Below are 25107 nucleotides of genomic sequence, written 5' to 3'. Positions count from 1 at the left end.
ACAGAGCACATCCGCCATTCCATAACAGGTGATCTGAGCAGCTGTGGCTCATCAAAACATACAAAAAATGTTGACTTTGTATGGGTTTTAAATCGTCACAGCTGTTCAGGTCAGCTGTTTTCGGATGGTGTATGTGCTTTGTATAAATATTAGTTTCACATTTTCACATAATCCCAACGTTTTTTTAGGTATGGAGTGGGGGGAAAAAACATCGGCTAACTTTCGAATAGCTAAGTTCTCAACCATCGAGGTTTTCAACCACTCGACCAATCGATGTTGGCATCGATGTTTTCCCATCCCTACACACTGCTTTGTCACCCCTACACACTGCTTGTCGCGTCGGAAAATGAAAGTCGGGAAGGGATATGTCTCCGTGTTTAATTTGTTAAAATACATAAAATATATGTGTAATTCTTAAAAGTATATATATAAGGCGTAGAGTAGTTACTGGGCGCGGTGCTGGGTAAAAAACATAAGTCGACAACGTTCACGTCGCCGTTCGTCGCTCATATGCAAAAATATATAATAATAGACCTACCAACACAAACAAACACACGGCCAGAAGTTCGTTGGCGTTGAAAGGAAAAATAAAGGAAAGGAAAATAAAAGTGCAATAGATTCGGTTAACATTGTGCAAAAAATCGAAGTAGCCCCTGCCAACAGGGTCTCTAAAAATAAAGACGGGCGACAGCCTCTGCTTATCGTTGGAAATAAACAAATAACCAGCGGAGAAATCATAACAAAAGCGCAAGACTACCAGCATAAAAGACAAAGGCCCCCCTTTTTGGGGTTGAAAACCCCTCTTCGAATAGCGGATGCCGGATCGCAACGACTATGCAATACCCTGAAATTTAGTTCACAGAGAGAGAGAGAGCTACGAACAAAATGCCTTGCGACAACGCCAAAACCTCGTCGGATATCGAGCATGTGGACTGGAACTCGGGCCAGCACTATGCAAATGTCAGGTGAGTTTTAATTTTTGTTTTGTTTTATTGAGGTCTTAAATGCCCTTGACATGGCCAAAAAAAAAAAGAGAACCCTATAAATTATTCAAGTACACCACACAAAATAAAAAGAAAACAAGTGCAAAGCACGCAATTGAAAAATCGTGGGATGGTTGCCATTCTTCTTGGCAATGGACAACATTGTTTATTTATAGCCAGGAAACGGACATGATTTAAATGTTTGATACTCTGTCGCTTGGGGAAAATAATAATAAAATAATTTAATTTGCAACGCAGACTACGCACAAGTAATTGCTAAAAAGTAGAGTCTGTTATTGGCTCACAATACCCAAATCCAGCTGTCCATACTTTGATCACAACACCCCCAAGAAAGAGCCAAAAGCAGATAAGATAAGCCATTGAGCAAAACCGAAAACACTTCTCTAAAGCTGAAAATGATTCATCCCAAGACGATACCACTTTTGTCTGTTCCAATTAAAATACATATTTCATTTTGATTTTATGCGCACTACAAGCAGTTCCGATCTTTATCTTTATAATCCGTACTCAACGCCAGTTAATTACAACCATTAAGCATCACTTAACAACATTGACTTGTACTTACCATACTTGTTCTAAGCCTATTAAAATGCAAATATGGGCTGAACGATGCTGGGCAAGTGTCAGGTCTTGACACAAAGCACCGGCGCCTGTTGTTATCTGTTTGACAATTTATAAATTACTCGCGATTTATTTATAATTAAATCCGACAAGATTGCGGGGCAATGACTTCGATTTTAAATATTTTATTAGGGCAAATTAAATCTTCATTAAAAATCGGGCATGCTAAAGTTAAACTTCCTGTCCGATATTAAAAATTTGATTTTGCATTTGAAAAATAATATAAATATGTTTTGTTAAATAGTATCATTGTTTATTTGATTGTGACATTCTATTCAGTAAACAAACCCATTGCTTTAATATCTAAAAATAATTTCTAAATGTATTTATACGCAGATCAAAATAAACAAATGACCAATACATATTTAAAACATGTTTCTTTATATCCTATTTAAAATGTTTATTTATAACAAGCAATGTATTTTAATTTTGCCAATTGATAACCAGTTATTAATTGCTTTCGTGTGCACCAATATGAAATGTGTATTTTTAATGTACACAAATATATGTTTTACGTTTGCGATGCTTCAAAAATATTTGTGAATGTACTTATATATAACTTATACGGACCAGTCAACACCCTAGATAACACCCTGATGAAGCTTATCATCCGTCGACCATTGCAAATCTAATCTGTCATCGGAGTGTGTAAATGTGTCTGTGGATGGTGTTTTTGTTATTTCAGGTGTCGTTGTTAAATAAACATTGGCATTGTTGCTGTTTATGTGTGGCGGCTTGGGCAATTACGATCAAATATTTGCCAAGTATAATGAAAATGTAAAATGGAGCGAGGCGGAAAATATACCACTGATAAGATGTGGTTTTTCCCAAGTATTGGCAACCCGCAGTTCGCATAGGTTTTTTCAAACAAAGGCGAAACGTGCATATTTGGCGCCGCCATCGTAACTTAAGCATTTATTGCCTCGAACTTAAACCAGTTGGGACTTAAAAATAAGTTTTACACAGCACACAAAAAATAATGCGCAAAATATCGAAAAAGCTTTGGAACAAAGCGGAGCAGCGAAAACAAAGCGTAAAACAGTTGAATTGGACCCCGGCTGACTCTGATTTCTCCATCCGTACCCCTCCAAATCCGCCGGACTCACCCGGTGCTTTGCGCCATGTGAAGATTACTTGTTTCATCTGGTCCCATTGAGAAAGAGAGGCGTGCCCTGTTTCGTTGCGCTGTTGTGGAATTTATTAAAATACGCTAATTTAGTTGTAATTAAAAGAGGGCACGGCGGAGAATCAAGTGCTCAAAATTACTTAAATCTTTCGCAAAAAACATGAAGAGCCCTTGATATATAAAACGATTCAAAGCTGAATTCCCGACCGACCGACCCTTGGATTATTGTGATATAATGCTCTCTTTTTGGGTCAAACCTTATGTTGGACACAATAGAATAATGAGCTTAGTTTTTTGTAATCATTCAGAAGTACTTAGGTCAATACTTATCAACATGATTTTCTGAATTATATCATTTCTAAATTTTTAATTTAAAATGGAACAAATGTTTTGAATTTAGTGATTCATAAATACAATTTATTTCTTCGTTGTATTATAGCAAAACGTCTTTTTAAATGCCCAAAAAAAAATTTTTTAAAGCTTTTTTGACTTTAAAGTACATTTGATTAAATTTATTTTAGCCCAACGATTTTAAAAGTCCATTTCACGGAGAGAAGTAATCCTCTTTTTATTGTTCGGGTTTTTAAGTAGCTCTAATACGTAGATTAAAAGAGGGAACTAGTCATCATTAAAATAAATTTTTCATTCACGGAAAGAAGTAATCCCCTCTTTATTGTTCGGGCTTTTTATTAGCTCTAATACGTAGATTAAAACAGGGAACTAGTCATCATTTAAATACATTTTTCATTGATAAGAAATTTGGAAATTCTCATTAACGACCAGATTAACGACCAAAAATATTTGGATTCCGAAAAGTTTAATTTCGCGGAACTTACTGATTTCCAACGGAAGCACTTTATCAGGGGCAACAAATGCCATTAAAAAAATGGTATAATGAGCACTGAATGCTTAACTGCAGCTTGCACTTGAAACCCTAAACTCGAGAGCGAAAACGTTTTTTATTTTTAGTTTCGCTGAAATAAAGCACCTGTCTCGCGTTCTCTCTTTCACCTGGTAATGCGATAGCGTTTGGTATGTGTGTGTATATAGTATATACCCTTTGATATCGCTTAATCAAATTGTGGAGGGCAAAAACAAACAAAACAAACAAAAAGGCCGATCAATAATGTGAGAGATCTTTGCGAGAGGTTCTGTTTTTGTGATCGACTGGAATTTACATATGTACAGCGTGAATTTATGGATTTGAATCGACATTTCCGTTCTAATTGAGTTGAAATTTGTTGTGTTCAATGTCGAAAAAGGCAACTTGCCTTCCCCAAAGATCCATAAATGACAAGTCATAAGGCTGTTTCATTTGAGTGGCTCCAAGAGGTGTGGAAATGGCCAACCGGCGACTGTCTGCCGTCTAATGAAGTCGTAGAACTTGAGACTTACGCATGTCCTTAACTTCTTAGAAGCGCCAAGAAAGGATAACGTTCGCCATCCCGGGGATAGACAAGCATGTGTACTTGCGGTTGTGTACTTTATGAACCTCTTTCTGCGGTGTAGGCCACAAACGCGCTCCATCGATCCAAGGCCAGTCGATTGGCCCAAAAAAACATGGCAGGAGAAGAGAGGACGTGTCCAGTTCCATGTCCATGTTCATGACCATGCCGACAGCCACAACAAATGTGCTGGCAGACCCTTTGACTGGCCTGTCCTTCGCCTCAATCACGCACTGACTGCCTGAACTCTAAAAAGGACACAGAGACAGACAGACACACACAAGTACAGTGGTAATCGAGACAGTGCAGATTGGCAGGGGAAAGCCATAGTACACTGAAGCTTAATTTACGGATTTAAGCCATCAATACATTTTGTCCTAAGACAACGAGATTAATATTTCAAAATCTTTATCATCAATTTGGCAACAAAAACACCCTATTTACGACACATAATCACAATGTTTAAATTAAATTTACTACTTAATAAATAATTATTAATCTACTTAATCAGTAAGATTTAAAAAAGAATTTTTAAAAACGATTGAAATGTTATGTTTTTAATATTTTATAGATATATTTGTATATTATATTTGAAGTTATAAAAGTTTTAATTTTAACATTATTAAATTAATTTTTGGCTTATTGAGCATGTTATTTTTGTAATATTTTGGAAAGTAATTTCTGTTCGACACACTTTTATAAATATCGACGTTTTCTCCCGTGCATTGTGGTAGAAAGTAAAAGTTTTTCACCACCCACTGCTCGCTAGTTTGATTAGAAACACGGGCTCCCTCCTCCGGACCCCTCCCCCAAAAACCCCTCGCAGGTGCTGAGTGGGCGTTCGCCAGCCATAATGATAGGGCGGCCAGCGGAGCTAATTGCCTGCGCCATAAACCAGCACCAGATTGCCGCAGTCCAAAGGGAACCACATCACAACTTAATTGATATGTGTGTACTATTTGGGGAGGGGTGCGAAAGTGAATACTCTTTTTTATGGCGAAAGAATTAGTTTCTCACAGTATACATCCAATCATTCTCCATAAAAATATGCATTTGCTCACAGCTGGATATAGCTGCAAAATGCAGTGGGCATTTAGTGATAATCGCAAACCGGATTTTCAAAACTATATTTTTCTAAGAAATTGATTTATTTTTTAAAGCTGAATAACTGTTTGCGGCCAAAGTGTATCAGCTCTATAATGTTTACCAGTCACATTGAAAACCCAAAAATCTTGAATGTTTATTTTCTTGGAAGTGTCCATCTATTTTAATAAAACCGAGTAAACACTGTATGTACCAAGAATTATAATTGTTCATTTCTAAATTAAAAAAAAATAAAACACTATTTGAAAACTGGCAAACGAAAAAAAACTGCAGCGTTTATTAAAGAAATCCGTTTAAAAATGTTTACAATATTTCTCAACTAAAACGTAAAAACGTATTAAAACCACAAAATCAAAACTCTTAATTTGAGGATATAACTTCCTAAATTAAATTAAAATTAATAGTCGAGTTAATAATTTTAAATAGTTAACATCCATTTGGTAAGCTAATTGTTTACAAAACGTTCCAAAGATTTTTTTTACTACGTGTATTAGTGAACTAACTTTTATTGTGTTTAACATATAAATCCCAATATGTACATACATTCAACAGAAGATCGTGAGATTGGGTGTTTGTAAAAAGTCTGATAAATACGTCTGAATCATTGATTCAATGTATACACTCATTTTCGCCCACGCTTCACATCCCATTAAATCAACAAATGTCAATGACTTCTTTAAAATTTCACTCGCATCCAACTGCATCTGCCTTATCATTTATTTAAATTCATGCTTAATAATTAATGGAAAATGTGGAATGGCATCTTGCATCATGTGATTTCTTCCTGACTCAAAGTATATTAACTATTAGTTTAAGAAAATTAAAAATGTCGTTAGGATAAGTGCAGTACTCAGCTTACACGATTATCACACATTTGATGACTTGCCTAATTCGATTACATTTTTAATTGGTGTTTTGATTACAGCGGGAATAGTAAGAATAATTGCATTGTCAATACGACGAATAATACATATTCATTGACTGCGTTTGTTAGCTAGCTAGTTAGTAATTTCAATCGATTTTCCCATAAATAATGATGTAATAATTCAATTACATCTCATTATCTGCATCGATTGGAATTGATTAATGGTTTTCAGCATGCATGGATACTAATGGGTTTAATAAATACAAAATTTGGGTGAAAAGGCTCTCTATTTTACTATTTGATTTCTGACAATTTATTTGATTTACTGCTTTCGTGATGCTTCCAGAGTTGCTGACGAAAGAGCTAACATTCTAAGCCACAATTATACCTAAACGCGCACAAATAGCCTCAAATTTCAGTTATGGGATCGAAACAGAGACGTCACACAACACAAGGACCTAATTTTCACATATTTTTTATTGACATTTATTACTATTTGTCTGAATTGCTTTCTTTATCTACAAATCTGTGATTCTGAATTGTAGATGTCAAAATATTTGTGCGATATCTTGGGTTTATTTTTTTTTCTCTTCTTTAAAACATTATCGCATTTATAATCATTCAAGAAATATAGAAAGACCAAATGTTATATTATTTTATTCATACCTTAAATATAATGTTTAACAAATGATTTGATTTATCACTTATGTTCGTGCATTTGTGAACGAATGAGGACTTCAGATCCGTACTATAACTTAACAAAATAGAGCTTTAAATGCATTTTAATTATTGTGCTGTAAAATATCTAGTTAAAAATTATCAAAATGTCAAAAATTTATTAATGTGCTTTAAGAAGAGTCTAATCCTCCCCTAATCTCTTCCAGGTTCGGTTCGGGTAGCAGCCAGGCCTCCCAAAACAGCGGCGACATCTGCCGCATCTGCCACTGCGAGAGTGATCCGCAGAACCCGCTGCTCACGCCGTGCTACTGCTCCGGAAGTCTGAAGTACGTGCACCAGGCCTGCCTGCAGCAATGGCTCACCGCCTCCGAGACGAACTCCTGCGAGCTCTGCAAGTTCCCCTTCATCATGCACACCAAGATCAAGCCCTTCAACGAGGTGGGTACTTTGCATTGTCACATTTCATAACCGAAAGTCGAAATTCAGCTAATTTATTTTATTTTGTCTTTGCATTGTTTGGCTTCGGAATCGATTGGATTGCGGTTGTATTGGATTGGATTGGATTGGATTGAATTGAATTGGGATGGGTGGGTTGTGCATTGCATTGGCAATTGCAGTGGCGCAGCCTTGACATCTCCGGCATTGAAAGGCGGCGATTGTGCTGCTCCGTGCTGTTCCATTGTGCCGCCGCCCTGTGCGTCATCTGGTCGCTGTGTGTGCTTATCGAGCGGGCCGCCGACGATGTCCAACGTGGCCTAATAGGTGCGGGGTGTTAGTACTCGAGTCTCGGGTTCGGGCAGGTCAAATAACCGCTCAGCGAAAATAGTAATTATATAATTGCTTGACCAGCCTGAACCTGGGCTGTTATTATAGCAACTGTTTACTCTTAACGGATTCTAATTACCCCTTCCCTCGCCATTTCAGATTGGCCCTTCTGGACGAAACTGGCCGTTGTCACCGTGGGCCTTACCGGCGGAATAGTCTTTATGTACATCCAGTGCAAGGCGTATCTGCATCTTTGCCACCGCTGGAAGGCACGCAACAGGTTAAGATCATGGGTTATACGATTGTATATTCGAAAATGTTAAAAAATGGGATCATTCGGCTCATTCAGAAGAAATTTTAGATTCGAATTAGTTGGGAACAAGAATTAAATAATTGAATGCTTAAACTAAGGATTGCAATTAGATAATATAGTCAGATTGCAGTTAGTAACATAATGTCCCTTATATAATACAAACAATAAGTCTTACTAATAATAAAATTCCTTATATTCAGAAACTATAGTCGAACATTAAGTCTTACTAATAATAAAATTCCTTATATTCAGAAACTATAGTCGAACATTAGTTAAAATTATACATTATGTATACATTTTCTATAAACTATTCTATTTCAAATCCTAAAAATGTGTAAAGTATTCTGTTATGCGCTTTGGGAAGTTAATATAATTCAACGAAATCATAACCAACATGCAATTTCACAGTCTGGAATAATTCCTTATTTTTTGTCTTATTTTATCCCATACAAACGATTGATGTTTTATGTCGCTTTGTGTGCAACAGACAAAGAAAAATCGCATTTCTGTTCAGCGGAGACAATCATAAATTATTACAAAATCCAAATTATCCATTTGAATGAGCCCATTGTTTAAAGTCTTGTTAGTAGTAGTCGAATATTTAATTGGAAACGTATTTGTATGCGTTCGTGATTAATATAGCTGATGCTTTCATATGCCAGATTTGGATTTTATTTATTAGATTGCTAACATTGTTAGTTCCTTGTAAATCTTAAAATAGTGAACACTCTCACATAAACAATTAAAAATCTTTTCCGCTTTTTGATTTAACATTTTTCGACAAGTTGTAAATCAATGTTCACTAAAGTAGTAAACAAGTAATCTGTAATTAAATGCAATTTAAATAATGATTAATGTTATAGTTACGTGTTTATATTAGTAAACTTTGATATTAAATTTATAAACATTTTTAAATTAGGTATTTTATCATTTATTAGAGAAACTTAACTTTTAAGAGGCTATTCTATAGTGAGATTTAATTTTCCTCCATTTAAGTTGTGGGGGAAATACAATAATTTTGAGTCACTAATAAATTAAATAATGAAATCATAGGTTTTAAAGCATTTTATCAAAAATAATCAATTATATCTGACTAAGAGGCAATGTGGCAATGAATGATCTAATGCTTTGTTTAAATTGCATTAAGAATTGGCATTCCACAGTAATCCAAAAAATGAATTAGCAATAGAATTTTGTCAGTGGTTCTTAATAAGAATTCTTAGGGTTTTCATACTAAAAATTGATTTTGAATTCAGGAAATGATGCTGACCATCTATTTTATCTTTTGCAGAATTCTGCTGATTCAGAATGCCCCGGAAAAGATCCATCCCTTGGCACCTCCATCCCCAGTGGCCGCCCATCATCAGCACTTCAGCGAGCCGCTGGCCCATGCCGGATCGGCCAGCGGAGCGGTGGAGATCAATGCCGGCGGTGCGGCCGGAGGACACTGTGTCCACGAAGCTAGCTGTGCGTCCATGGAGAACGGAGGCGGCGGTGCGGGTTTGGGCCTACACCAGCAGATGCAGCGGCTGCTGAATGCCTCGCCGCATCATATGCTGCAATTGGCCGCTGAACTGGAGGTGCCCCACAGCAGTAGCAGTGCCTGCACGCAAACAGAGGATGGCCATGGCCATCAGCGGCACCAGCAGATGCAGCAAGGCGGCCAGCAACTGGGTCAGGTGGCGGTGGCCGCCAACATCGAGTGCTCGCAGTCACAGCACAATTACGATCGTGACTGGGCCCTCGACGACGTCGTCTCTCAGATCTCCTCATTCCGGCCCTGCCCCCAGGGATCGGGCAGCATGACACCCTTCCACGACTCCATACACAACGTGCTGGAGCACTCGGAGGGCTCTAGTCGCGGCTCGGCCACGGATCTGTGTGCCGGATCACGGCAGGATCTCAGTGCCAGCGGCATCTCCACGGACACAGGTCGCGAGCATGCCCTGCAGCTAAGCAGCTTCAGTGGTGAGTGGAGAATCACCGATGGGCAGCCCTACAAGTCACTAAAAAAAAAAAAATACATTTCACAGTACTACCTTTTAAGTGATCTGACTGCCTATTATTATATATATTATATTCCTGCATTTCACTCATCAGCAATATTTGTTTGCAGGCAGTGGCGAACACAAGGCGCCCTCGATCAGCTCCGGAGTGTCGCATGCGGTGGCCAATGGACTCGGTGGATTCGTGTACAAGCCGCACCAGACAAAGCGCTACTCCAACTCGTCCATCTTTCTGGAGAACCGCGATGTGCTGAGCGACCAGACCAGCGTGGGTCCGGACACTGCCGTGCATCCGTACGATTACAGCACACCGCCAAAGATCGACTACCGCCATTCGGGCATGATGGGCGTGGACTTGCCCATTGGCTGCTGCACCACCGACTGTTTGGGTGGTCAGCAGTCGAAGGAGGAGCTGCGCCGCTACTCGGATCCCAAGCTGAAGCCCGGCGAGGCGGATACCGTACTGGATATCGATCTGCCCACATCGCCGCTCTCGCCACCTGCCGCCTATGCCAGTCAACAGAAGCATTCGCATCCGCATCCGCACCCGCTGGTCAACTCCTCCTCCTTCGACAGAGGCGTGAATAAGGTTAGCAACAGCAGGAGCAGCAGGGGAAATGGTGCTTCGGACGCGCACATGGATCGATCGCGGCTCAGTTTCAAGTCGTTGCCAAATCTCAGCAGCAGTTGCGAAAGTCTCATCCAGAAGTGAGGGACTAGTCTTGGTCTGATGTGATCCACTATGATCTGCGCGCTCTCTCTCTGCCCTCTTAACCTTTGACCCTCTGCTCTCAAGTATTCACCGCTGGTCGACGGAGACCCCAGATCCACATAGAACGTAAAAACGAAATACTATTTTTTATACCGCACACCAAGGGGCTTCAAAAGCCAGATCGTGGCCGGCGGCCAAACAATCCCTATGTTCTCCTCTTTATAAAGCAAAGCCCATAAACAATTTGAGACTGCAATGATTAAAACAAAACACAAACGACAAAACTTAAGAGAAATGAATATTGTAATGTTTAGAGCAAGGCAGTTGGCGAATCTAGATTTAGTCGCTAAATCGATGTATAATTTATCCTGTATTCGTGTATCATCCAGCCTCCGATCCCACATGTGTATGTCCACTAAGTTGTCCAAACCAAAAAGCCCAAAAACCAACCAGAGACATTAATTATTTAGTCCAAGTGTAGGATGTGTGTTTTGTTTCTTAACTTCTAAGTCAAATGAAATTTTAAAAAATTGATCTGTGATTAAGCGTCATTGAATATACATACATAACATGCATAAATGCAAGCAAAAACATATTGACAGCAGCCGCAGCAGTAGAAAAAAAATAAAATTTTTACTTAACAACAATTAAGATAAAACCAACAACAGCAACATGACAACCACTAAAAGCTTTTCGCGGTTAACAGCGAAAGCTCCACGGAGCCAAGAAATCGGGATATATATGTATCTCAAGACCCCGCTGAGAAATATGAATGAAAGCCGTTTTAGATATAGACATAGCATAAACAGTAACATACTTATGATCGCTACAAGTTACGAGCATAAACAAAAACGGGCAACTAAATTTTTTATTATGTATTAAATATTTAAATAAATATGTGCAAACAATTGATCAAATTAGTTGAAAGAAGTGTTTTTATTGGGGCTTGCTACTATCGAGGACTTTACTTGCGACCAATTCAAAATGTTTTTTTTATAAATTACCAGGGGTTGGTTTACATCTAAAAAACAATTAAATATAATTTATTACTGGGATTTACAAATTAAAACAAAAAAAATAAAATAAATGAAAAACGCAAACTTATGACATTTTTGCATAAGGCAATTTAGAAAATGCCAAAGTATTATTTATTGTTTGTCAACTGAATCCATTTTGCATTGCAGTTGCATTTGTAATTGGTTCAAGAAAACTTAAAAAATCACAAGAATGACTAGAACCATTTCATTTTTCCTTCACTGCAAATCAAGAACAAAGGCCCTCTGTAAAAAGAACAACACCCAGTAAAACCAGTTTACCTGATATGCAAATTTTGCAGATTGGGAAAATGAACGAGCAGCCAAAGGGGAAAACAATCAAAAACTGCCAGCTGATTTTTTCTGTATATTTTTTCTTTTATTCACAAATGAAATGCATAATTCCTCCGAGTGTTGCGCCTGTTCATGTTACAAAAAGTATGAACTAAAAGGGAGCATTGAATTCTCCAATTTTTACCCTAATCATACAGACTAAAATGTTATTTTTTTTTCCTTTATAATAAATGGAGTTTAAAATCGCTTAAGTCTAGGATGTGATGATGTGTGTGTGTGTTTGTGAGAGAGTAATACAATGGGTGTGTGTTTGTGGTGTTTCCTTTTTAGTCTTGCACTCTCCGAGCAGCGCTGCAACACTCCCGTTTCTCCTTTAAATTCTTCTTCTCATTCTTCGCCAGCGAATCTTGGTTTCAGCACCCCTCTCTCTCTTACTTGCCAGTCTCCATTTTCTCGCCGCCGCCATTTTCGGCTTTTCCCTCGGAAGTTTCGGGAGCCTTGACGCTCAGGTGGGCAGGGCCAGTTTGCTGGATCTGGACAATGCGCTCCGACTTGGCCTGCTCCTTGCTGGGCGGCGGTGGAGCCTTGAGGGTCAACACCCCGTCGGAGGAGACGGTGGAGACCACATCAGTTCGGGTCAAAGTCCTTGGGCAGGGTATACTTGCGCACGAAGTGGCGCTGGATCATCCCGTGTCCATCCTCGCGCTCCTCGTGCTTGCCCTCCACCACAACGGTCTTGTCCACCACCTTGACCGTCAGTTCGTTCGGCTTAACTGGGACACATCCATGCAGACCTGGAAGCCATCTTTGCCCACCGCGGGAAGCAGGGAATTTTTACCTCCCGACGAACGACGTGGCATCAACTGATGATGGTGGCCATGGCCATGAAGGCTCCGCTCATAGGGCAAAAAGCGACGACGACCCAGCGAGCCGTGGGGCAACATCAGACGACGCGGATGAAACAGATCGTGGGCATGGACGCCAAATCCAAAGTCATCCTCCAGCAAATGTTCCCAGTCGCTGCGGTAATCATGATCCAACTCCCGGGCCAAGTGCAACAGGGTACAATCGACTATTTTATTTTTTTTTGTTCACAAGCCTGTCCATAGAGTAAGAAATGTATAGAGGCACCATTTGCTCTGCCGGACCTCTGCCCAAGCTCTGCGTGAGAGCCATGTTCGAAGCTAACCTTGATTTCCCACCCCACTTTTCAGTTTTTTGGATCGAACTTGCAATTCGGTCCCTGGTGAATTTGCAACTGCACTGCTCGACCAGCCCTTGGCAATGGGAGCGAGCAGTTCAGATGCAGAAACTCACCGCGGGACCGAATTACAAGTTCGAATCGAACCGTGAGAGACTGAAATTTCCCCTGTTTTAGTCTAGGTGGCATCACTGGAAAAGTCACTCGAAGAGCGGCAGAGCAAATGGTGCCTCTATACATTTCTTACTCTATGCTTGCGATGCGACTCTGTTGACTTTTAAATTCGATCTGTGCTCCCTTTGCAAAGCAGCGCTGCTTTTATAGGCGCTGAGCTTTTCTAGAAGAGTCCAGAAAGCGGTGGAGAGAGCACAGGAGAGCAAAAGATAGAGAGATAGAAAAATACGATAGGCGAGAGAGAGAAGAAAGAGAACACCCAATATGAAAAGTGTATACACAGAAAACAAATACTTTTGTATTATCGGCCCTTTTCCAGTTTTTACTTCCGAAAAATTCGAACGGATTCCAACATTCCAGACTTGTTTCAAGTTTTCAATTTCGCCAGCAAAGAAATCAATTGTTTTAAATAGTTAAGTCCCCTCTGTTCATTTTCATGGTACGAAATAAAGTATTTTCCCTTTCCCTACCAGAAGTTTACAGCACTGGTTAAGTAGCGACTGATTACATTACAAATGTTTGAAAATTTATATTTCTGGCAGCCTTAAGGCAACAATACTCTGACAAATATCGGACAACTGCCAGTCAGCTGATTTTGTGTTTGAACAAAAGGGGCCAAAAGGGAAATTGAGTGGCAAACCCCCAAATGGGAAGGGGAATTCGATAACGTTAAAGGGAAATCCAAAAATATTATCAAATTAACTTCCGAATTTCGACTGTGCTCTGTCGACGTCGACGCACGCTTTTTATACCGACGCCGGGTCACACACCTAGAGTAACGCAATCAGGGGCGGGTCAAAAGCAACGTTAAAGGGGGTTCATTTTTTTGCCCTTTTATTTATTCGTTCTTCTCGTACAGCATTTAATTAATTAAATATTATTAGATCTAACAAAAAACAAAAACATAAATATAAAATATGTTTCGACAGAAGTGATATGCTAAATTATAGCCTGTGCTACGAAAACCTTGTGAGGGAACTACATATCAACTGATACCCTTTTAATACGCCCCTGAATTCAAAGCACACTCTCTCGCATCTTCTCGCTCTTTCTAGCACAGCCGGCATTTTATAGAGAGAGCAAGAAAGAGCTCGAAAGTTCTTAACGCATTCGGAGTTCCTCTGCAAAAAAAAAAAAAAAGTAAAACAGCAGTGCAATATTTATTTAAAGCATTTTCTTCTCTTATCGGACTTCTGTTCGGAGTGCAACCAAGCTGATATTTCATTGGCAAGGTGCATTGAACTTTCGTTTTGCCTGGTCTGTTTTGTGCTGTTTCCATGTTTGCCGCTCTTTTGTTTGCTACAAACATTTTTAGGCTAGAGTTAAATGAATCAGGATATATGTATATTCTTTATTTTTTCTACTCTGACATAAATCTCTTATCAAAAGGTTCAGTTTTATGGAATTACCAAATATACATATGTACATATGTATGTAGGTAGCTTAAAGGGAGGTGTGCAGAAGCACAACAAAATGTTCAACACAAACCATTAAAAAAATATTTGAAATTATGGTCAGTAAGGGCAAACGCTTTAAGACGTCATTTGTGGAACACAAAGAATTGGTTTTAATTTAAGCTAAAATTAAATGATTGAGGATTTTTCGTCTCTGGCATAAATATTTTAAGAAAGGATCAGATCAGATCAAAAAGACCAAAAAAAAGTTTAGGAAAAAATGTTATATATAACTACATATCTATATACAACTATGTATATATACAACAATATATTTATTTTTCATGAAAGCAAAAAAACACTTAATCCAACAAGCAAAATTTTTAAAAAATATTTCCTACGCAAAGTACTTTTCTGGTCGTTTTTTTCTATTTCTGGAAGAAGAAGTATAACAAAAATTGGATAATGTACTGAAAACGGCCGTAGCATTCTTAATTCAGTTTAAGAAATCCGTAATCTCAACAGCCCCCAATTCAATTTAAAAAAACACGTCAAAAATGTATGTTTTTAATTTATTATTATTATTATTTATATTTAATCAGCCAATTACAGAATGCATATTTCAAACTATGATTAAAGCAGGACACTCCCTTAAGTCTTATATGTATGTATGGGTAGAGTGCCCCTGGTTAACTACTTTTTATAAAACAGATATATGACTTTGATAATGGTTAAATACAGTGTCTCCTTAGCAACGAATGGTCCTACTTCTCGTTGCCATTATCCTTCTCCAGCTGCTCCTTAGGATTTTCCTTGACATTGAGGTGGGCGGGACCCACCTGTTGGATCTGAACGATGCGCTCGTTGGCCTTGTCCTCGATGGCCGGCGGCTTGGGAACCTTCACAGTAAGGACTCCGTCCGAGGACAAAGTGGAGGCCACCTTATCCGCTTCGTAGCCCTCGGGAAGTGCGTAGCGCCGTATGAAGTGCCGGGTAATAAAGCCGTGGTCATCTTCGCGTTCCTCATGAGTACCCTCTACCAGCACGGAATTATCCTGCACCTTGACGGACAGTTCGCTGGGCTTAAAGTGCGACACATCCATGCAGACCTGGAAGCCATCCTTTCCAATTTTCGAAACGGCCCCCGAGGCTCCCGACGAACAGCCCACCTGTTTCTCCAGCTGGCGCAACTGCTGCTCCATGGGACCGGCGAGGGCAAAGTAGGGATTCCTCTGGCGCTGGCAGTAATACGGCTCGTAGAAGGGCACCACCGACATGCGGCCCAAATCGTCGGCCAGGCTCAACAACAATGGTAGGTTTGCCATTTTTAAACACTTTAAGATTACTTTTGTAAATGTTTCTTTTTGATGTAGAACTTTTGCTTTAGCTGTTATCGCTTTGGCTTTTTGAATTCAACTGACGCCGGTTGAATGAAAGTGCCGGCTATTTATACAACCACCCGCTCTGGCTGTGTGCGTGATTTTTGTATCTGTGCTAGTGTCGTCACTGGTGTGTGTGTGTGTGTGTGTGTGTGTCGTATCTGTGTGCATTGGGGCACAAACATCTAGAAGAGCCACGAAACTTCTCGGGCTGAAAATATCGCAAAAAGTTCTCGAATTTGCAGGAATTACGCATTATCTGCCATTGAAAGTGAGAGTATCGCTACGGAAAATGAGGAAACTGGAGGAGAGTGGGATGGGTGGGCCGAGGTGGAGTGATAATTCGGCGGCACAAACAAATATTGTGTGTATATGTATGTATACCAGATAAATGGGAGAATAGACCTCGGAGGATGGAGAATATTCGCGAAACATCGAGACTGCATAGCAGTACTTTTATGGCAAGCTATTTACTTTAATTAATGACATTTAATGAAGTTATTTCTAAAGGCAGGGGTAAGTAATTAAAAGACATGAATATATTATTAGTGCCAGTGTAAATAAGTTTTCTTATTTGTATAAAGTTTAAATTTAACATTTACAACATTTAAAGAAAGAAGATTGGGGTTTTTTAAGTTTTAAAATATATTTTATTTCAAATAGAATTTAACGCAGTTGTTGATTAATGTCCCTACTAATTTATTACAATTAGTTTATAAACATGTGATGTGATAGTAAATAAATGTTATAAGTTAAGTTACGAATTAAAAGAAGAAAATGTTTGTAGCAATTTACAAATTTCTAAAATCTTCAAGATAATTGCATTTTCTTGAATAGGTTTTAATCTGATTATTAATCACTTTATTAGAAATGCATATCACAGTAAAATTTAAGTGATGTACTTGTACCGCTATTATAGTCTCAATTCAATAAATTAAATGGAAGTAATTAAGTTAAAATAAGAACAGTTTATCTATTGGTTTGATGTCCACATACTTTTATCCAGATATTTTACTTTGTTTACTATTTGTTTACTTAGGTCTACTACGGTGCATTACCTATGTAAAATTATTAATATAACGAGCTTATTGAGCCTTAATATATATATATATGGATTCCTACAAAACCCGATCCTTGTTTGTTATATCATTCAAGTTTTAATTTATGGCCCCATTTTTTTTGTTCTGTTTGTGTTCATCCCAGAAGTACGTGTGGTATGTGCCCGGGGTTTACACAATCCAACGCCAACGCAATGGAAGTTGTCTATTCGAAAGGTGGTCACATAATGTACCAGAATGCTCGTCTGGCGGATTTCTTCCCCTCGTTTGAGTAAATGAAAGCAAGTACATTGCGGGATTGTGTGGTATGTAATATGTAGGTATATCATATCGAGGGGCACATCTCATACGCAGCAATCCCAGAAGGTTTTTGCTCTTTTCCAACTGCAGCTGGGATATGTACATGTATCCCAAGAGTTAAGTTCGGGGCCCCACCAAAATTTAGCAAGTCTCCACTGTCTGGCCCTCGTCTGGATGATGTTGTTGCTCTTTGGAGCTTTTCAACCGGTTGTATGTAACGAATACAATCCAGCATATCATCATCTGTGTGGCAGGGTATATATGTATGTATATGCGGCCAGACCATATGTATTCCTCCAGACGCTGACACTGCGCATGTTTACGCGACGCCGGTTTGCGATTGCCAATTCTCCAGCTCCAGCGACTCCAGCGGATTTTACGCTTCCAGCCGGCCTCAGCTGTTGTTGTAGTTGTTTATAGCCGGCGACTCGGCAACCGGCACGAGACTCTCAGCTGTTCGCTCCATGCCGGCAATGGGAATTCAGCTGCAACACGACCACTTTACATACACCCCATCCGTACATACATATATATATATATATATATACAGTTTTATATACTATAAGGGAGATGGCATCTCTTGGGGGGTTTTTCGTGCATATATCCCTCGGTTACAAGCCGGTTTGCCTCTTTTATTTTTTGCAGCGCTGCAGTTTATCTGGTTTCGCCCTGGAATACGAGTACTTTCTTTGTTCTCTGGCTATCTGTGATATAGTAAAAGTATCTCTTATTTCGGTTTATATACCAGAAAATGGAATAGTACATGGTTTGCCTGACTGTTTTTATGGGTATCCCTCCCCCTTCTCGAGTTCTCTGGAGAAGTTTTATAGTTTTTCGCCTGGGAGCTGGGTTGGAAGGCTGGACTGACTGGAAGCGGCGACCAGGTTTTCCATTCAGCGCTGCACGGCCGCTTAAAAGCGCCGGCATTCAGCCATAAGGGCTCAAACGCAGTCCAGTTGGAGGCCAGAACGGATCGCCGCCGGTTCCCAGAAGAAACTAATCCCCTAAAAAACATAAAAAATTGTATTTAAACCTCTGAAAGACAGTGAAGATAAAAGTGAGAATGTCGCTGATACCGTTCATACTCGATTTGGCCGAGGAGCTGCATGACTTTAATCGCAGTCTGGCCATGGATATAGACGACTCGGCAGGATTTGGGCTGTATCCTCTGGATGCCACTACACATACGCCACAGATAAGTCGTGGCCTGGGGCGTGGAAATGCCATGATGTGGGTGCCCATTAAGGGTCAGTCCCCGGTGCAGCAGCAGCAGCATCGTCATCATCCGTACAATCGTGTGGCTGGAGCCAAAACCATGTGCTGCAATAAGTCGCTGCTGGAACTGGAAAAGGAGCTGGGCGATAAGGGCACTTCCGGCGGAAGTTCCGGCAGTGGCAGCCAGCCGACGGCCAGCAAATCGGCCTACTCCGTGGTCAACAGGAATGGCTTCCAGGTGAGCATGAATGTGAAGCAATTCGCGGCCAGAGAGCTGACCGTCAAGACCATCGACAACTGCATCGTGGTCGAGGGACAGCACGACGAGAAGGAGGATGGCCACGGGGTGATCTCGCGCCACTTCATCCGCAAGTACATCCTGCCCAAGGGCTATGATCCCAACGAGGTGCACTCCACTCTTTCCTCGGACGGGATTCTAACGGTCAAGGCGCCGCCTCCGCTTCCCGTTTCCAAAGGCGGCCTGGAACGACAGGAGCGCATCGTGGACATCCAGCAGATATCGTCGCAGCAGCAAAAGGATGCGCAGCCGCCGAAACCAGCAGAGGCAGAGCAGCAGACGGCAGCTAGTGCTCCCACTCCCAATGCTGCTGCACCCACTCCCACTCTCACTCCCACTGCCACGCTCTCGCTCACTCTCGTCGAGAGCAACGGTAATGGTCAGGAGGAGATAGAAACAACTGCTCTCTCTCCCTCTATTTCCAACGAGGCTGCTGCCACTGCCGCTGTTGCAGTGGAAACCCCTTCCACTGCAGTAAACACTTCCAGCGCCAACAATGGCGTTCCAGAGCCGGAGTCCATGGAAGTGGTTGCCAAAAACGAAGAGCCTGCCAAGGAGGAGGACCCCACACCCGATCCCGTAGAGAGCAACGAAGGCGAGCAGAAAACAGAGGATGCCAATGCCAACGAAGTGGCCATAGCCTCCAATAACGGTAATGGAGCTGTCATAGCCCCCGAGGATGTGGAAATGCCGCTGGTCAAAAAACCCGAAGCTCCCACAGAAGACAGCAAAGTGGAGAAGGCGGAGAAGGTGGAAAAAGTAGAGAAGGTTGAGGAGAAAGGCGGCGAGGAGCTGGCCGCCGTGGATGCCGCCATACTCATGGCCAAAAACCAGGGCGAAAACGGTGCCACTGCTGCCAAAACCGAGGAACTGGCCAAGTGAAGACTGAATAAAAAAAATATAATAACTAAGAACAAATAATAACCTGCACGAGTACGCGTGCGTTTTATTCCATAAATGTTTCTTGTTTTTTTGAGCTAGAGAAAAGCTGATGGGAAAGCACTCAATTACTATGCGTGGAAGATAGCGAACGATATATGATTTCCTAAAAACATATGTGACAACAACTACAAGTATTCCAGTAAAACTTAAAGACAGAAACACAAAATAATGTACTTAACAATAAAGAGGAAAAACAAAATAAAAGAAATTGGCGTTTTGTCTTCATTGCCCCTCTTTAGATTCTCTTTAGAGCTCTCTCTTTAATCGACATAGGAAATGACAGCTCTCTTGGACTTTCTCTTTAGTTCGTGGTTGATGATTGTCTCACATTTTCTAGACTCTTCTAGAAGTTTATTTCTCTCACTTTTTATATCTCACTCATTTTTTACGCTCACGTTCACACGTATCACAACAAATGGTAACAAACAAATTTCAAATTTTCTAGTTGTCGAATTTTGAAATGCAAATTATACAAACAGGCCTGTTCCAGATTTCATTCGGAAGTTAATTTGATAATATTTTTGGATTTCCCTTTACGTTATCGAATTCCCCTTCCCATTTGGGGGTTTGCCACTCAATTTCCCTTTTGGCCCCTTTTGTTCAAACACAAAATCAGCTGACTGGCAGTTGTCCGATATTTGTCAGAGTATTGTTGCCTTAAGGCTGCCAGAAATATAAATTTTCAAACATTTGTAATGTAATCAGTCGCTACTTAACCAGTGCTGTAAACTTCTGGTAGGGAAAGGGAAAATACTTTATTTCGTACCATGAAAATGAACAGAGGGGACTTAACTTATTTTAAAACAATTGATTTCTTTGCTGGCGAAATTGAAAACTTGAAACAAGTCTGGAATGTTGGAATCCGTTCGAATTTTTCGGAAGTAAAAACTGGAAAAGGGCCGATAATACAAAAGTATTTGTTTTCTGTGTATACACTTTTCATATTGGGTGTTCTCTTTCTTCTCTCTCTCGCCTATCGTATTTTCTATCTCTCTATCTTTTGCTCTCCTGTGCTCTCTCCACCGCTTTCTGGACTCTTCTAGAAAAGCTCAGCGCCTATAAAAGCAGCGCTGCTTTGCAAAGGGAGCACAGATCGAATTTAAAAGTCAACAGAGTCGCATCGCAAGCATAGAGTAAGAAATGTATAGAGGCACCATTTGCTCTGCCGCTCTCTCGAGTGACTTTTCCAGTGATGCCACCTAGACTAAAACAGGGGAAATTTTCAGTCTCTCACGGTTCGATTCGAACTTGTAATTCGGTCCCGCGGTGAGTTTCTGCATCTGAACTGCTCGCTCCCATTGCCAAGGGCTGGTGCGAGCAGTGCAGTTGCAAATTCACCATGGGACCGAATTGCAAGTTCGATCCAAAAACTGAAAAGTGGGGTGGGAAATCAAGGTTAGCTTCGAACATGGCTCTCAGCAGAGCTTGGGCAGAGGTCCGGCAGAGCAAATGGTGCCTCTATACATTTCTTACTCTATGTCGCAAGTCAGCCTTAAAGGCAGAACTTAAAAAAAGAAAAGGAATAAAGAAAAGGAAGACCTTTGCAAGACACACAAGTTCATTCAACCTAACCAAAAGAAAGAAATATTTTAACCCTGTCGAAAATCTAACCTAAAAAGTCAAAGTCAAAATGGCGCTATCCACACTTCTTTCGCTGGTGGACGAACTCCAGGAGTCACGCACCCCCATCTACGAATTTGGATTGGGAATGCATCCGCAGTCCAGCTTGCTCCTGCCGCATGGACATCAACATCGCCGCTCGATCAACGGGTGTCCTTGCGCCTCGCCCATTTGCCCTTCGTCGCCCGCCGGCCAGGTGATGGCCCTGCGTCGCGAGATGTCCAAGCACAACGACATACACTGGCCAGCCACCGCCCATGTGGGCAAGGATGGCTTCCAGGTGTGCATGGACGTGGCCCAGTTCAAGCCGAGTGAACTTAACGTCAAGGTGGTGGACGACTCGATTCTGGTCGAGGGCAAGCACGAGGAGCGCCAGGATGACCATGGCCATATCATGCGCCACTTTGTCCGGCGCTACAAGGTTCCCGAGGGCTACAAGCCGGACCAGGTGGTCTCCCAGCTCTCCTCCGATGGCGTCCTGACCGTCAGCATTCCCAAACCGCAGGCCATCGAAGATAAGTCCAAGGAGCGGGTCATTCAGATCCAGCAAGTGGGTCCCGCTCATCTCAATGTAAAGTCGAATGACAGCGAGACGAAGGGCAAGGAAAATGGAGCCGCCAAGGAGAACGGAGCAGCCAAGAAATAGAGGAACCTTTGCCAGGATCATCTTAGCATTGTACTCTCCAAGTCACCCATCATTCCCCCACATATATGTATGTTCCTTATTTATTGCATTGCATTTGTAACGAGCTAAAGACTTGAAGAAAACTTATTAAACCATTTGTACACCTGGTGTGAAAAATTTAAACGATTTTTGTGTCTTTTGATTGCTGGATGTTGGGCTGAGGGGAATATTTTAAGAAACTTGTGTGGTTAAGCAACCCCAAATATTTCTTATTTAGGAATATTTTTTGTAAAACAAAAAAACAGAAGGTTTTATATCAATATGGAAAGTATGTGGGTAGCAAGTGTTTTACTTGTTGAGGATTACACTTCTTTAATTAAAAATGTTCTTTTGTATACTGCCATGGATTCAGTTTCAGTCATAGAATTTTTAACAAAATAAATTAAAGAACAGTGGCAATGGGTAATGAGAAAATATTTTTCCACCATCTATAACATTGACGCTTGCATTTGGGCGCGACCAGACCAAGACCCCTCCGCTCACCCCAATGTTTCTACTAAATATTTATTGCGCATTTTATATATTACCTACGAGTACAATTTGTATTTTATTTATGTTTGAATCCAATTTAAATCCAATGTTCGGCTGCACTTGCTTGCCGTCCGAAAATAGTTCACCTTGAGTAAGGCGCTTGTGATGGGTGGCGTTTTTGGTTTGCTAAACATTCACTGTTTGGTTTCCTGGTTTTGAACAGATTATCTATTTCCAGGGCAGGGCCAGCTTTCCGGTTTCATGGACTCGGACCAATCGCTCCCCGGGAGTATAATACTTGGCTGGCGGAGGAGGTGGAGCCTTGATGGTGAGGATTCCATCGCTGGATATATCCGAAATGACCTCGTTGGCGTTGTAACCGCGGGGTAGGAGGTACTTTCTCACAAAGTGCCTTTCCACCAGTCCATTGGAGCCTTCGTCCCGGCGATTGTGATTGCCCTGGACGATGACATAGTCGTCGTTGGTCTTGACCACAATTTCGTGGGGATGAAACTGCCGGACATCTATGTCAATCCGGAAACCCTTCTCATCCACGTGGACTCGCTCGCCGGAATAGTAGTTATCCCACCTCATGGGATGGGCCCATTCGTAGGGCGTCGATTGGATCAACTGATTCTTCACGCGTCTCGTCACCAGTTCATCCAGGGGTCGGAAAAACTCACTCCTGTTGGTATGATGTGCTGGCCACCAGACTCGCGGATCGTCCCACAAATACGGATAAAGTTGGAAATCATACGGTGGCTGGTAGCGCGGTCGTGGTCGATCAAATTCGCGCGCCAGATCGCGATATGTGGTGGGCACCAGAGACATTTCTCGCCGGGATTAGGGCAACGATTCGCTTGCGTTCGAGTCCGAAATTCTTATAAAATTGTCGCCGCCGCCGTCAGTTCTTTTATAGATGGTCGGCTGGCCTCGCCGGATGCGGATTGCGGATGGCGGAGACGATGGATGACTCATGCTGCACGGACGAGGCGCATCGGACGGGATCGAAACGAATCGGATTGGCCAAGTGCAGCGGCGAAGGCGAGGCCAACGAGGTGCACACGCCAATACTATGGCCAGTTGGACCCGCGTCAAGTGGCTACGTCACCGGAATCAACGAAGGAAGCGGAAAAAGGTAGGCGAAATGGCCAATGCATGGGTCCAAGGTGCCAAAAGAAAACAGAAAGTATTTTTGGCGCTTATTAAAAGTATTTCCATCTAAGGAATAGTTTTTTTAATTTGTATTTATTAAAAAAATTGTTTTTGTATCTGCTCACACGCAGGTGCTTAAACTTAATATACAAAACTGTCTAATTTTTAAAGCAACATATTTTATTTTTGTGCATCATCGTTTGGAATACAATATCTAAAAAAAATTCGAATACTTTGTTTACAAATCATGTAACATTTATTTTCTTCTAAATAAAAACTAGGGGATTAAATTTCTAAAACTTTTAGGAATAAACTTATTATTTAAGTCTTTGAATTTGGTAAGGATGGGGAAATCTAAACATAAGGGTTTCACTAGCATTTATTTTTTTCCATTCGCAAGTAAGGGTATTATTGCTGACTGGTCTCGTTCTTGGGCTCATCTGCAGGTTTTTTTGACGGTTCGCCAGTCTGCTCAATGGGCACCACTCGCTCCTTGAGTGTCTCCTGCACAGCCGGAGGATTGGGTACACTGATGGTCAGGACGCCATCGCTGCTCAGGCTGGAGGTCACCTTGTCGGCCTCGTATCCCTCAGGCAGGACGAAGCGTCGGAGAAAGTGCCTGGACGAATAGCCTCCTTGGTCGCCCTCCTGCTGCTCCGATTTACCCTCCACCAGGACGACGCTCTCGTCCAGCACTTTCACCTTCAGCTCGCTGTAGTCCTTGACGTCCAGGGTGAGTTTGTAGCCATCCTTGCTAACGGTTGCCGGTGGGGCGAACTCCTGCTCCTGCCAGCGGGCGATTTGCTGCCAGTTCCTCGGAAGGGCCACACTCCAAACCTGCGGCTCGTGGAAGAAGGCTTGAAAGGGCGAGGTGAGGCGTGGCATCCGGGTCATTTCCTCGGCCATACGCAAGAACATCGGTAGGGAACGCATTATTGAATTTAAGTGATAAAGTTTTGACTTTTTTTATTTTTAATGCACTTTTTGTGTTTTAAAATATTCACTTATTTATAAAAATATATTATTTAAAATATTCTTTGAATTTGATGTATTATCTTTCCAAATATCGAAAATTTTTAATTTTTTACTTTGCAATCCGTTTTTTAGCTGATGAAATTTAATTTTGTTTTTTTTTTTTTGCGAGGTGTTTACTTTTGATTTGGTTTTTTTGAACTGAGAAGATAGGCGCTCCACCGGTTGCTATTTATACTCTCGGCAGTGAGCGAGTCCACATAATCTAGAAACCAC

At 41.2% G+C, this 25107-nt stretch overlaps 7 protein-coding genes across 8 annotated transcripts; 3 read left to right on the top strand and 4 right to left on the bottom strand.

Moving 5' to 3' along the window:
- The first annotated feature begins 306 nt into the window (after positions 1-306).
- LOC128258368 (uncharacterized) lies at positions 307-11559 on the top strand. Of its 2 annotated transcripts, none has more exons than XM_052989953.1 (6): positions 307-965; positions 7050-7281; positions 7461-7614; positions 7768-7888; positions 9213-9889; positions 10038-11559. In XM_052989953.1, exons 1-6 carry the CDS (start codon positions 886-888, stop codon positions 10637-10639), a joined length of 1866 nt encoding a protein of 621 aa, XP_052845913.1. In that variant the 5' UTR covers positions 307-885; the 3' UTR covers positions 10640-11559. The 2 variants fall into 2 exon arrangements, with proteins under 2 accessions (XP_052845913.1, XP_052845914.1); XM_052989954.1 differs by having other exon boundaries at positions 308-965; positions 7461-7605.
- A 468-nt stretch (positions 11560-12027) lies between these two features.
- Positions 12028-13055, bottom strand: LOC128258398 (heat shock protein 27; the record flags this gene model as incomplete). The annotated part of the gene is given in 3 exon segments (XM_052989994.1): positions 12028-12596; positions 12598-12740; positions 12743-13055. Coding segments are annotated over 3 exon segments (654 nt in total), but the record flags the coding sequence as incomplete, so codon positions are not given.
- A 2256-nt stretch (positions 13056-15311) lies between these two features.
- On the bottom strand, positions 15312-16169 carry LOC128258381 (heat shock protein 23). The gene has a single exon (XM_052989968.1). It carries the CDS (start codon positions 16059-16061, stop codon positions 15501-15503), a length of 561 nt encoding a protein of 186 aa, XP_052845928.1. The 5' UTR covers positions 16062-16169; the 3' UTR covers positions 15312-15500.
- Positions 16170-18133: 1964 nt separating this feature from the next.
- Positions 18134-20136, top strand: LOC128258380 (heat shock protein 67B1). The gene has a single exon (XM_052989967.1). The coding sequence runs from the start codon at positions 18537-18539 to the stop codon at positions 19866-19868; it is 1332 nt and encodes a 443-aa protein (XP_052845927.1). The 5' UTR covers positions 18134-18536; the 3' UTR covers positions 19869-20136.
- Positions 20137-21025: 889 nt separating this feature from the next.
- On the top strand, positions 21026-22356 carry LOC128258230 (heat shock protein 26). The gene has a single exon (XM_052989740.1). It carries the CDS (start codon positions 21559-21561, stop codon positions 22192-22194), a length of 636 nt encoding a protein of 211 aa, XP_052845700.1. The 5' UTR covers positions 21026-21558; the 3' UTR covers positions 22195-22356.
- Positions 22357-22721: 365 nt separating this feature from the next.
- On the bottom strand, positions 22722-23845 carry LOC128258231 (heat shock protein 27). Its single transcript, XM_052989741.1, has one exon. The coding sequence runs from the start codon at positions 23533-23535 to the stop codon at positions 22933-22935; it is 603 nt and encodes a 200-aa protein (XP_052845701.1). The 5' UTR covers positions 23536-23845; the 3' UTR covers positions 22722-22932.
- Positions 23846-24089: 244 nt separating this feature from the next.
- LOC128258233 (heat shock protein 22) lies at positions 24090-25040 on the bottom strand. Its single transcript, XM_052989743.1, has one exon. It carries the CDS (start codon positions 24790-24792, stop codon positions 24268-24270), a length of 525 nt encoding a protein of 174 aa, XP_052845703.1. The 5' UTR covers positions 24793-25040; the 3' UTR covers positions 24090-24267.
- Positions 25041-25107: the final 67 nt, after the last annotated feature.

The sequence above is a fragment of the Drosophila gunungcola genome (genome assembly GCF_025200985.1).
Source record: "Drosophila gunungcola strain Sukarami chromosome 3L unlocalized genomic scaffold, Dgunungcola_SK_2 000003F, whole genome shotgun sequence".
In the NCBI taxonomy this organism is placed as follows: Eukaryota; Metazoa; Arthropoda; class Insecta; order Diptera; family Drosophilidae; genus Drosophila; species Drosophila gunungcola.
This window is presented reverse-complemented; position numbering and strand designations above follow the sequence as displayed.